General features: G+C 53.6%; 1 protein-coding gene across 4 annotated transcripts; it reads right to left on the minus strand.

The window, feature by feature from the left end:
• Positions 1–7235: 7235 nt before the first annotated feature.
• On the minus strand, positions 7236–12709 carry LOC120393488 (inositol 1,4,5-trisphosphate receptor-interacting protein-like 1). 4 transcript variants are annotated; one of them, XR_005592051.1, is made up of 3 exons: positions 12258–12709; positions 11292–11346; positions 9981–10093 (listed from the first exon to the last, which is right to left on the minus strand). XR_005592051.1 is itself a non-coding variant. In XM_039518078.1 (2 exons), the coding sequence occupies exons 1-2, from the start codon at positions 12363–12365 to the stop codon at positions 7410–7412; spliced, it is 393 nt and encodes a 130-aa protein (XP_039374012.1). In that variant the 5' UTR covers positions 12366–12709; the 3' UTR covers positions 7236–7409. The 4 variants fall into 4 exon arrangements, 1 of the variants encoding a protein (XP_039374012.1); XR_005592049.1 differs by lacking the exons at positions 9981–10093; positions 11292–11346; positions 12258–12709 and adding exons at positions 7236–7694; positions 9473–9723; XM_039518078.1 differs by lacking the exons at positions 9981–10093; positions 11292–11346 and adding an exon at positions 7236–7694.
• Between the last annotated feature and the right edge of the window lie 276 nt (positions 12710–12985).

The raw sequence follows: 12985 nt of genomic DNA on the forward strand, positions 1-12985 counted from the left end.
ACCTTTCATACCAGGGCAAATGTGAAAGCGAGAACATTTTCTATACAAGCAAACAATCCTTTTACAGTACTTTGCCTGAAACTGGCTAAATCCCAGTTTCTACAGTTTTAAATTATCTAGGCTCAATCCTTCAAAGTCACTGGGAGTTTTGGATGCCCAAGGACTGCACCATCATCACCCCTTTTAACTATTATAAACTCTTTCTGGTTTTCAGCCTAGCTCCTCTTTCTGCTTAATTCTGCAGTAAAGTCATCATGAAATACAAAGTCTGTTGCTGTGGAAGCAATTGTGATGTCACAAATTCAGCACTGCACTGTAGAAATATGGAGAAGATAGGCTAAGATAGAAACAACATGAACCAAAACTCAAATTAGCAAAAAATAGCATTGTTTGAAAAATATTTTTTTAATGTTGTTAATGGTTATTTAAAAGTGCAGCTCATTGTCAAATTTCTGCCTAACGTGTTAAATCCTTTGCCATCCCAAAGCAGAGTAATAGTTAGCTTGGGCACAAACTGTTTCTCTGGGGCAGCGGGAAGAAATCCAAGCCCACTATGATAATCCTGAGTCTGCAGTAGCTCTTGTCACTTCTGCAGTCCAGCTCCACAGAGATCAGTGACTGCTGAATCCATGTAGCAACAGGTCTATGCCCTCAGCATCTGGCCACCCCATGGCCCAATCATTTTTCATCCTCCTAAATACCACTGCATGGGGACATCTAGGAAAACCCCCTTGCAGTGCTGGGGTCCATGGCCCTGTGTGGGCTATCCATATCCTGCTATTCTGCACAACAGAACCATGTCAGTTCCACTGGGCCTGTGGTGTTTTGAAGCGGAAGTGGCGAGGTTGTATCATTGGTGGGTGTGTGGATATATATCATCTGGAGCAAGCAGACTGAAGCAAATTTGTTCAGGTGCACCGATCACGTGTTGCTCGATTATTTGAAGTTTTTCTACATTTTGACTCATAAAGCCATCATGAGTTTGTATTGAACAACTCACGGCTCGCACATCTCAATCCTCAGACACCAGTTTCTACTTTAGACTTGCATTTGTCACTTATAAGTTTCAGACAGACAGACTGCTTGCAGTATTTTGAAAAAGAGAAATTTCTCCTTCACAACAATACTTGATTTTAAATGCTATTTTAATTTTTATTCTAGTTATCTGATGATGCAGCTTTTCTTAGTGTTAAAATGCTTTGTTTCACTATCTTAATTCACTAACACTGACAAGGTTCCAATTTCTAGACTGGTTACTCACATAATAAACATCTGTAATGAACAAAATACATTGAATAACTCAATGCAGATAGGTGACTGGAGTGAAACTACAGATCTTCATATACAGCATATCTTTTTCCGGGTATATTTACATAATAAAAAAGAATCCTTGAATCTCAAGAAATTATAAAATCCTCTACTGTGCTTGAATAAAGGAATCAAAACATTTAAATCTTCCTATACAAAGAGATCAGTCTTCATTAAAAGAAAATGATTTCAAACACTCCAAAATGATACTTAAAACTCCACCTACTCAAAAGATAGCAATGAAAACAACAGAGGTCTGCTTTTAAACTGAATTTCTCCCATCCCAGAAGAGCTACAGCTTGAACTTGCTTGTAAGGTGTGTGACAAAGTTCCTCCTCTACCTTGGTGGGTCCTGCGCTTATTGGCAGATTTGCTCACCTCAGTGATCTTCCCCACAGTCTGGATCAACTCCTCCTGTGTCTGATCAAGAGTTGGGAGGTTTGGGGGGAACCCGGGCCCATCCTCTATTCCGGGGTCCAGCCCAGGGCCCTGTGGATTGCAGCTGGCTATAGTGCCTCCTGTAACAGCTGCATGACAGCTACAACTCCCTGGGCTACTTCCCCATAGCCTCCTCCAAACACCTTCTTTATCCTCACCACAGGACCTTCCTCCTGGTGTCTGATAACGCTTGTACTCCTTAGTCCTCCAGCTGCACAGCACAGCACACCCTCACCCTCTCACTCTCAGCTACTTGTGCCTCTTGCTCCCAGCTCCTCACATGCACTTCCTCTCCTCTGGCTGCTCCTCACCTGACTGGAGTGAGCTCTTTTAACCAGGTGCCTGATTAGCCTGCCTTGACGGCTGCAGGTGATCTAATCAGTCTGTCTGCCTTAATTGGTTCTTCCTGATTTCCTAGTGCAGACCCTGCTCTGGTCACCAGGGGAACAGAAACTTCTCATCCAGTGACCAGTATATTTTGCCCTCGACCACACTCCTGGAACCACTAGTCTGGGTCTGTCACATATCCTCCTCCTGCTCAACACCAAGGGGTTGAGCAGCTTCAGACAGTGCACACATGACAAGCCATCAGCATTGCCGTGGCGGCTCCCTGCCTGTGTTACATGTGGAACTGCTGGAAAGGTTGGAGGATAAGAACCACCTGAGTCACCCATGAGTTTTTCTTTGTTTGCATCAACATCCATTGAAGAGGGGCGTGGTCGGTCGAGGACAAATGCCGAGCAAGTAGTAGCATAATGTTTCCATGGCCCATTTTACGACGAGAGCACCCTCTCTCCACCACACTTGTTCCTCAAGTCTGAGTTTCTACTGATGTAGAGATTTGGGTGTTCCTCCTCCCCATCTGTGATACAACGCCCCTCAACCCTACTTCCGATGCATCTGTCTGCAGGATAAATTCCTTGGTGAAATCAGGGGCTATCAGGCAGAGGTTACTGCAGAGGGCGATCCGTGGTGGTCTGTAGATGCTTCTCTGCTGCGCTCAGACCACAGATCCAGGTCCACGTGGCTTCACTTCAGGTGGGCTTGGCTTGTGCCAGCAAGTGCGGGAGAGAATAAATGAGTTTCGGTAATACCCTACCTAGAAATGCCCAGGGAAACAAAGTCAGAGTTTCTTTAGTGTCCAATTTTGGATGGCCTCCAGCACATGTTCACTTCTGGGGTTTTTACTGCAGATTTTCCCACAATGTAGCTACAGCAGATGTTTAATATTCTCTCCTGTAAACCCAACAGCGCGACTTGGTAGGGTTGCTGTAAGGCCATGCTAGCCTGAATAGTATCAAGGACTGCCTCCTCCCTTCTCTAGGTGGGTTTCCCCAGTCTGTGGGTATGAATGACCACACAAGCAGGCAGCATGACTGCGTTATGTGGGCGTAATATCTTGCTCCCAGCTCCTCACATGCACTTCCTCTCCTCTGGCTGCTCCTCACCTGACTGGAGTGAGCTCCTTTTTAAACCCAGGTGCCCTGATTAGCCTGCCTTGACTGGCTGCAGGTGATCTAATCAGTCTGTCTGCCTTAATTGGTTCTGGCAGGTTCCTGATTACTCTAGTGCAGACCCTGCTCTGGTCACTCAGGGGAACAGAAAACTACTCATCCAGTGACCAGTATATTTGCCCTCGACCACACTCCTGGAACCACTAGTCTGGGTCTGTCACATATCCCTCCTCCCTGCTCAACACCAAGGGGTTGAGCAGCTTGGGAAGCCAGACAGTGCACACATGACAAGCCATCAGCATTGCCGTGACGGCTCCCTGCTCTGTGTTGCACATGGAACTGGAAAGGTTGGAGGGATAAGAACCACCTGGTCACCCTTGAGTTTTTCTCTTTGTTCCACTGCATCCATTGAAGAGGGGCGTGGTCGGTCACGAGGACAAATCTGCGCCCGAGCAAGTAGTAGCGCAATGTTTCCATGGCCCATTTTACGGCGAGGCACTCTCTCTCCACCACTGCATATTTTTGTTCCCTCAGAAGTCTGAGTTTCCTACTGATGTAGAGATTTGGGTGTTCCTCCTCCCCGACCATCTGTGATACAACGGCCCTCAACCCTACTTCCGATGCATCTGTCTGCAGGATAAATTCCTTGGTGAAATCAGGGGCTATCAGTACGGGGTTACTGCAGAGGGCAGTCCGTAGGTCTGTGAATGCTTCCTCTGCTGCGTCAGACCATCTCACCAGATCAGGTCCACGGGCTTTCACTAGGTCTGTCAGGGGGCTTGCCCTTGTGGCAAAGTGGAGAATAAATCGTCGGTAATACCCCACTACACCTAGAAATGCCCAGACTTGTTTCTTGCGAGGTGGTCGGGGCCAATTTTGGATGGCCTCCAACTTGTTCACTTGGGGTTTTTACCAGACCTTTTCCCACAATGTAGCCAAGATATTTGGCCTCTGTAAACCCAACAGCGCACTTGGTAGGGTTTGCTGTAAGGCCAGCTCGCCTGAAGGTATCAAGGACTGCCTCCTCCTTCTCTAGGTGGGTTTCCCAGTCTGGGGTATGAATGACCACATCGTCCAAGTAGGCAGCAGCATAACTGTTATGTGGGCGTAATAGCTTGTCCATGAGGCGCTGGAAAGTAGCTGGGGCCCCACGTAGTCCAAAAGGAAGGACAGTATATTGAAAAAGACCCTCTGGTGTAGAGAAAGCAGTCTGTTCCTTTGCGTCTTCCGCAAGGAGAATCTGCCAGTACCCCTTTGTCAAGTCTAGAGTAGTCAAGTACCGGGCATTACCCAGACGGTCCACTAGCTCATCTATGTGAGGTATGGTGTACGCGTCGAACTGGGATACTTCGTTTAGTCGCCGGAAGTCGTTGCAAAACCTTGTGGTGCCATCAGGTTTGGGCACCAGCACGATTGGGCTGGACCACTGACTCTGGGATTCTTCGATGATCCCCAACTCCAGCATTTTTTTTACTTCTGCTTTTATTTCCTCCCTTTTGGCTGCTGGCACCCGATAGAGCCTCATTGTTATTCTGGCCCCAGTGTTCGTGACGATGTGGTGATATGTCTCGGTTGTTCGACCCGGTTTCATCGAGAACACATCTTGGTTCCGGAAGATCATCTCAGACACCTCATTCTTCTGGTCTGGTGTTAAATCGGGAGACACTCTCACCTGTTTGGAAGGCTTGTTTTCCTGGGTTAGGTCTTTTTGGACAGTTATGCATGCCTCTTGCACATTACTGGGTTTCAGAAGGTTGAGCAACTTTCTCGTTATCTCTGGGCCAAGCTGAATTTCAAATTCACCCATTCCTTTCCTTAATAGACAAATTGCTCACACTGTGTCAGAGGCTTTTTTTGGTGATTAAAAGCTCCTCTCCTTCCTGAGCACCACCTCCTGCCACAGCTTGGAGTGGCACATCCGCAGCAAGAGGCTGCAGCACCACTGGGGCCTGCCCCCTGTCCTGCAGCGCTCCCTGGCAGCCTTCCTGGCCCCGGCCCCCTGCCCCAGTGCCCTGCCCGCCAGGCGCCCCAGGGAGGTGGCCATCGGCTCCCAGGAGCTGCTCTTTCACTGCAGCAGTGCCTGGGGGGAGCTGGAGTCTCATCTCCTCAGCATGCAGGCGCGACATCGCTGGGGGCTGCCCAGGAGGCTCCAAGCCTCACTTCATTCGTTCATGCCACCTGCCCCAGGCCACACACGAGCCAGACGCCTGCCCACCACAGGTCACAGGCCAGCCAGCTGCCCGCCTACCCTGAACCACGCGCCAGCCAGCCGGCCGCCCACCCCAGGCTACGTGCCAGACAGCTGCCCTCCTATCCTGGACCACGTGCCAGCCAGCCACCCTCCTGCCCCAGGTCACAGGCCAGCCAGCTGCCCGCCCACCCCGGGCCACGAAACATCCAGTTGCCCGCCCACCCCGGGCCATGCAACATCCAGCTGCCCGCCCATCCCGGGCCACGAAACATCCAGCTGCCCGCCCACCCCAGGCCATGCAACATCCAGCCGCCCGCCCACCCCAGGCCATTCACCAGCCAGCCAGTCGCCATTCCACCTCTCCATCAAGAAGGGTGACTGTGCCCACTCTCTGCTGAGGGTGCCCAGCACGGACAAGCCAGAGGCCGCACCCGCCCGCCTCCAAGCTGCTCCCCAGGGCAGTGGGCCTGCCAGGACCCAGGGCTGCCGGAGAGGAAGATGGCCATGCAGTGCACCCCAGAGGGCAGAGCGGCTCACGGCCCTCCCCACGGCCTGTGCAGCCTGGATTCAGCTGGGGAGCCCCCAGCCGACCCCACAGCCATGGGGCTACCCACAGCGCCTCCAGGCTGGCCCTGCAGCCAGAGCTCTCTGCCAATGCATCCCAGCACCGGGCCCCAGGCAGGTCGCAGCGCCACCCGAGGAAGCGCGTCATCCTGAGGACGGACAGTCTCCCCACACTAGGGGCACGGGGCAGCGAGGGCCCCTCCTGCCCCCCACAAGCCGGACAGGGTGCCCCTGCCAGCCCCGAGTGGCTCATCCGTGCCATTGTGAACTCACTGGGCACCAAGCGGGTGGTGCGGGACCTGCAGCTCCGGCTGCTGGACAGGGGCCAGTGGAGCGTGGAGTATCCCGTGTGCCTGCAGTGCTGCTGCTGCCTGGAGAGTGGCTGCCCCCACCACCCCACGCCCCAGGGCCAGCGCGGCCCCCGCCTCATCGTCTACCCAAGCTGAGCGTGCGGGGGGGCCGCAGCCGCCTCCGCATGAGCCTGGGCTTCCTGTTGAAGATCAAGCGGAAAGAAGCCCGCAAGTGGCAGCTGGTCTGGAAGCCCCGACGCAAGGTGGGGCCGGGAAGGGTCTGGTAGGGGGCAGCCCATGAGCCAGCGGGGCCCGGAAAGGGCAGTCCCACGGGCACCAGCGCCCCAGAGCCAGTCCCAGCCAGCAGCACCACAGCGGAGAGCTAGCCCCGCGCCCACCCTGGCCAAGGGGCCAGGAGACACTGGCCTTAAGAGAAAACCCAGCGATACCATGTAAACCTGTTGAAACCGTGGTGAGACCGGGAGGGCCTGCTGATCAACCCTTACCTGCCTGAGCCGGAGATGGGCCCCCGCGCACCCCAGACAGAGGACCTCCCTGCTCCCCTGCTCGGTGACACCCTGACGGAAGGGCAGCGCAAGCAGGCCAAGTGTCTCCTACAAGCTTTCCAGGGAACCTTCATGGCCCTACTGGGATACACGGACTTGGTCTACCACTCTATCCAGACTGAACCCGGGAAGGTAATCCAGGAAATGACCAGGCCATTGCCGTACCGGATGCGCCAAGAGGTGGAGGAAGAGGTGCCTGGGGACCGGTGCTGGGATGCATTGGCAGAGAGCTCTGGCTGCAGGGCCAGCCTGGAGGCGCTGTGGGCAGCCCCATGGCTGTGGGGTCGCCTGGGGGCTCCCCAGCTGAATCCAAGCTGCACAGGCCGTGGGGAGCGCGTTCAAGGTCAATAATAATAATAATAATAATGGAACTGTCTATGGTTCGAGTCCCTGACACTGGCCAGGTCCTCAGACACTCCCTGGAGGTGCTGTTCATAACAGTGCCACAGGGCCGCTCTGTCGGGGAAGTCAGTATGACAGGTGCAGGAGCCCCCGGGCCCTGCTTCGGCATCGTCCTCCTCCTCCTCGCTGCTGGTATCCTCGCTGCCGGAGTCATAGCTGGACTCGGGCTCCAGGCTTGGCATGCAGAGCTCAAAGATCAGGAGAATAACCAGGAGCGCACAGGGCCACCCATCCCAGGCCACGTATTCGGCCCCTTCTTCCCCTGGCTCTGGTTTGGCCCCAGGCTCTGGTGTGGGCCCGGTCTCTTCGCTTGGTTCCTCTGCTCAAACTCCAGCTCCAGGTGCGTCATCTCCAGGGCCAGCCGCTGCTCCTGCTGCTGCGCCCGCTGCACTGTTGCCAGGTCCTGCTTGTCACTGACCCTCGGGGGGTGGTGCACAATGACCAGCACCGCCAGGAAGAGCAGGCTGCCCACAGCCATGGCCTGGAGAAGGGGAGAGAAAACCACTCAGGGGACGCAGGAGGGAAAGGATGGGGGAGGGGTATCCTGCTCCCCTTCCACCTCTGCCAGAGCTTTGGGCAGCATCCCCAGGTGCCTGGCTGGGTGCTGCAGGAGCTGTACTGGGAGAGCACACGGCCTCCTCCAAGAGGCACCGCAGGCCTGGAGCCAGCGTTTCACATACCCCGGCCCAGGCTGGGACTGGGAGAGGTCATCTCCCCTCCAGGCCAAGGGGTGGGAGCAGGGAGTTCCTTCTCCGATGGGTGATTTGGGAAGTGGGTGAGCCTGGGGGATCTGAAGGAAGGACATAGAGATTTGGTGTTATTGGAGCAAAGGTCAAATATTTGCTTAGCTCAGCCATTTGCTTATCATCCCAGCTGCCCTCCCCTTCCACGTAGCTACTTTCCGCGTATATGTGCACGGGATACCCAGGAGAAGGGGAGTCCAACAGATGTATTCCATTACCCCTAAAAAGAAATGCATAGGCTAGCAGTATTTAAGCACGCGAAGTTGCTTGTTACTGAGTATAAAAGGACCTGCTCTATGCTTGTAAAGTGTGTCTCTCCTCTGGCATGAGTCAAGGAGAGCACCCGCTCAGCTGACTGACAAATAAAGGATCTGGTATCCGTCTTCTTGTCTTCCGTGCCTCCTTGGGCTAATTGGGTAAGCTCCAGGGGAAACGAGCCCGTTTGGCTAACAGTGTCAAGGGGGCAGGAAGCTATGAAGTAAGTGAGGTTTGGGCCCCTCAGATGGATCAGGAGGATGGAGGCCCGGTGGGGTATCTGGAGTCTAGACCCAGGGCTTGGGAGAAGGTTGGTTGTGCTGCTGGGGTCATGGGAGAATGTGGGGGTCAAATTCCAGGTGCATTAGGCATGCTGGCTCTGAGTCATGGGTGGGATTTTCTGTCCCGTTTGGTCTTGAATCTTCAAATTTGTTTGATACCAGCCTGAGTTTGACCGCGGGTCTCTGCCAAGACACATCTTAGTGCTATATCATTTGGAAGCTAATTGCTGGCGAATTAGGGAGGTCAGAATAGTCCACTGGAGTCAACGGGATCGTGATCTAAACAACTCCCTGATGTGGGGGAGGTTTGGAGTCCACCCCAACCCCCACAGCCCTGAGTCTCATGTAGCCCCACGGGAGCTGGAAGCTGAGCGCTGTCTCATTGCCTTGAGGAGCTGCGTTCTGTCAGTTTCCTCTCTCTGGAACCACGGGGCCATCGTCAGCTGGGTACAAACGGTTCAGATCGTCCCACCTCTCCCTAGAATGTGGGTCAGTGACCCCAGCTCCAGAGCCAACTGCTTTCCAAGACAATTGGTCCCTTAGTCGAAGGGCTGAAATTTATAGCGGAGCCAAAGAAATCCAAATTGCTGATAGGCAGCATCTGGACCACTTGCAGTTAAATAATTCTGCCTACCCCCAAGCTTAGGAAAGGCTAGTTACTAACTAGCCATTAGGGCCACTGATTGGGGGGGCTTCATTTCTGAGCGCGTGGCCTGATGTCCAGAAGTGCGGAGTGCCCACTACTCCGGTTTGCAGCTGCTCCGCACACGTGAAACTGAGGCCTGGTTGTCTCAAGCTGGGCACTTCAAATTAATGACCGCTCTTGGCAATTTGGTCCAATGCTTCTTAAATGCTAAGGACTCTTTTAAGGAACATGTGCTCCAGCAGTCAGGATGCTTCTCCAAGTCCGTGTTTGCTGCTCCAAGCTTTGCCTTGGGGCTCCCCCTCCATCTGCCTCCACCCAGCCTCTCCATACTCACTCTGTGGAGGCGTCACACTCTCTAAGGGAGGGTGCAGCTTAAGCCAGGGCTGGCCCAGCTACAACCCCGCCAAGAGCCACTCTCCGGGATGTTCCCCTCGCACTGCGCTGGCTGGCCTGCTTTCCCCAGCCCCCGGCCCGCTGACACCAACCACCTTCCATTATTACTCACTCTCTGTGATGTCACCCTGGCCAGAATCCCTTTAAAGGGGCGGCACACGAAGCCCCATGTGTGCCCTGCAATGTCAGACCCTACCCTGCCCTGCCCCTCCGCCTCTCTGCCATTGCCCGTGTCCAGCTTTGGGCAATCCCAGCAGAGAAGTGTGACTGATGGGAACTGGAGCAGGCAGGGCCGGCTTTAGGAAGTGCGGGGCCCAATTCGAACAGTTTCGATGGGGCCCTGGCAGGGATGACTAAAACAAAAAAACACTTTAAAAAACCCTTTCATTTTTTCATGTATTATTTATTTTCCATGAATATATAAATAATTACAAAATTCTATATGACTGTGACAAAGTTCCTCCTCTAGGGACTGTAGGATGGACACCTCATGACAGGGTGTCATTTGATTGCTGTTTCTTTCAAACATAGCAAGGAGCAGGGGCAGGTTCTTGACAGTCGCCTGCTGGGAGATATTGCCAACCAGAAGGATTTGATCCTACTCACAACCCCAACTTGTAGTCTCTGCATTTAATTTCTGATCATCCCTCACCTCACTTTCACTGGTATCTCACCTTGGAAGCTAAAGTCTCTTAGGGGCTTTTTCCCTGTTATTTTAGGATCCTGGAGTGTCTGGTTTTCCTTGTTCCCTGCTCTCTACACTCACTCTCCCCTCCCATCCAGCCCCCAGTCTGGTGCCTCCTGCTCAGTTGCCTTCCGGTATCATAACTTCATCCAGGTGTCTGGCCATGTACTGTAGCCTCCTCTCAAGGAGCCTGAGGCTCTGAGCCAAGGGGAGCTTCCCCAGGGGCACAGGGCAGCTGTGGAACAGACAGAGCAGATAGCTGAGTGCAGGCCCTGGCCTCAGGCCCTCTTTTACCCAGAGGTGCGGCACCGAAAGGCTCCCTGTCCCGTTCTGCACTGAGGCAGCCTCCTCCCCTGCAACACCCGGGCCGTGGGATGTTCTGGTTTTGGGTTAGCTGGATTGTTAGGTGAGCCCTGTCTAGTGCTGAGGAGGTGAGAGTATATCTTGCTGGCAGCGTGTGTGTCATGTCCCTTCCACAGAAGGTAATCAACAAATGGGATAGCAGACTACTATAGCTACCAACTAATGCAGCTTCCTCTTCAGCTCTCAGGGGGGCTTTATGCTGCAGAGCTGAAGGTCCAGGGTTCAAATCGGGCTGGGAACCTATGCTGGGGGACTGGAGGAGGGGCCATTACCCAAGTGCTGCTGGATCCCTTTCACCCTACTCACCGTACCAGAAAGCCCAGCCTTCCTCCTGACCTCCCCGGGGTGCACGGGGCTGCTCCCAGAAAACATTTTCTCCCCCTCATGGGAGGGGAGGATGGTCCAGTCCAGTCCAGTCCAGTCGACACAACCTACCTGCGCTCCCCGCCACTGCCCCAGGGTAAACGAGTCATATGATGCTAGAGGAAGGGAATGACCCACTGTACGAGGCATGGGGGTGGATTAGAGATGGCAACTTCTGCTGGGTGGGAATGAATTGCAGGAGTCTAAAGGAGAAGAGTTGCTTGCCTGGTACATAGGTCGGAACAGGGGAGAGATTACTCGGGCTACTGCCCCTGGGTGGGGTTGAATTGCATGATGCTAAAGGAGAGGACTGACCCACTGCAGATTGATGGAGCAGGGCATTGCTTACCATGTCTCTAGGGATGCACAAGCCTCCTCCAACTCTTCCTCACAGCGTCCAAAAGCTGCCAGAAGTGAGACATAAAGGAGACATTGAGCTGCTTGGGCACTCGTTGCTTCCTAGCTCCCTAGAGCCCCAGATTTCAGGGGCAGCCTGTGAACGGAGCCCCAGCCAGTGCCTCTGCACGACTCTGGGCACGACTGAGCCTTCGCAGGAAGAGGGGGGCACATGGGGGAACGGACCCTATTTCTCTGCTTTGCATGGGGCCTGAGTCTGACACCGCAGCTGTGGGGTCAGGGGCTGCTTACCTTTCGGTTTCTTCTTTTTCTCTAAAAGCAGCAAAGAATCCTGTGGCACCTTATAGACTAACAGAGGTGCCACAGGATTCTTTGCTGATTTTACAGATCCAGGCTAACACGGCTACCCCTCTGATTCTTTTTCTCTCTGTGCCTCATCTTCCTCGAGAAGCCTGACCAGCAGACCCTCCGCGGGCACGCCTGCAGGAGGTCCACCGGAGCTGCCTGCTGCCCTCCCGGCGACCGGCAGAGCACCCCCTGCAGCAAGCCTCCCCAAGCATGTGCTTGGCGCGCTGGGGTCTGGAGCCGGCCCTGCCCAGATGTATAACTCTGTGTTGGGCTGTGTGAAAATGCATTTTGTTTGAATGGGCCCCATTTGCCAAACAAACTCTCCAGAACTCTCTGTCTGACTGCCCTGTCCTCATCGTTATTTACCATTCTGCCAATCTTCGTGTCATCAGTACATTTTTATCAGCAGCAATTTTGTATTTACTTCCAAGTCATTGAAAAAACATTGACTAGCATCAGACCTAGTACTGATCCCTGCAGAAACCCATTAGAAACACCCACATTCGAGGAGCCCCTTGACAATTACTTTTTGAGATCTGTCAGTTCGCCATTAGCCTGTTCTCAAGCCATTTAACCTGTGCTCTGTTGATATTGTATAGTGCTCACTTACCTCAGATCTGGGGAGCCTCAGCACAGCATAAAAGACAAGAAAGAGCAGCGTGAATTTCAGGATCGTTAGGCAGGAGGCAGAGTTGACATATAGGAGGAGTGAACTCATTTCGCCAGGCTCAGGCACTAAGAACCACTGACACTCTCAAACCAGAAACAAGTACCCAGGCTACACCTGAGGGCAGGTTGCTGCTCTGGCATCAGGCAGGCGCTGATGTTGTCTCTAGGTCACAATGAGGCTGCCCTCCTGCAATCTCCCTCTAGCCTGTGAGCTGTCAGTGCTGCACTTAGATCAGGAGATGGGATGGGGCAACCGCCCAAGGGGGCTGAGCTGCTGAGCTCAGAATAAGGCAGGAGAGAGGGCATCAGGTTTCCCAGGAACACCCTGGGTCTTTTCCGAGCTCTATGACTCTCAAGCCCCTGGGCAAGGGACATTTTTTCCCTACTCGTGGGAACTCATAAAACCCCTGTGACTGAGGCCGAATCTCCCAGCCTGAAGTGAGAAGCAGCCCTGAAGTGATTCTCTAGTGCTACGAGTGCAGAAAATCGTTCATGGTATCGCCAGCCCAAGCATTGCAAAACCATGAGCTGGGCCCCACCAAAATCATGAGATTGGCTTCAAAATAATGAGCTCTTCAAAAAACATTTATCTGGGGAACTCTTCATTGGCTTCCGGTGTGTGAGCCGCTAGGGTGCATTCAATTCACGTTCTCCAGCTTCTCTTTGCAA

Source organism: Mauremys reevesii, unplaced genomic scaffold (genome assembly GCF_016161935.1).
Source record: "Mauremys reevesii isolate NIE-2019 unplaced genomic scaffold, ASM1616193v1 Contig20, whole genome shotgun sequence".
In the NCBI taxonomy this organism is placed as follows: domain Eukaryota; kingdom Metazoa; phylum Chordata; order Testudines; family Geoemydidae; genus Mauremys; species Mauremys reevesii.

Excerpts from the sequence above, each read along its gene's own strand:
- LOC120393488 (XM_039518078.1), bottom strand. The coding sequence starts at position 12,365 with ATGAGTTCACTCCTCCTATATGTCAACTCTGCCTCCTGCCTAACGATC. Across the intron at positions 7,695-12,257 it reads TGAGGCTCCCCAGATCTGAG|GCCATGGCTGTGGGCAGCCT; the intron begins GTAAGTGAGCAC and ends CCCCTTCTCCAG.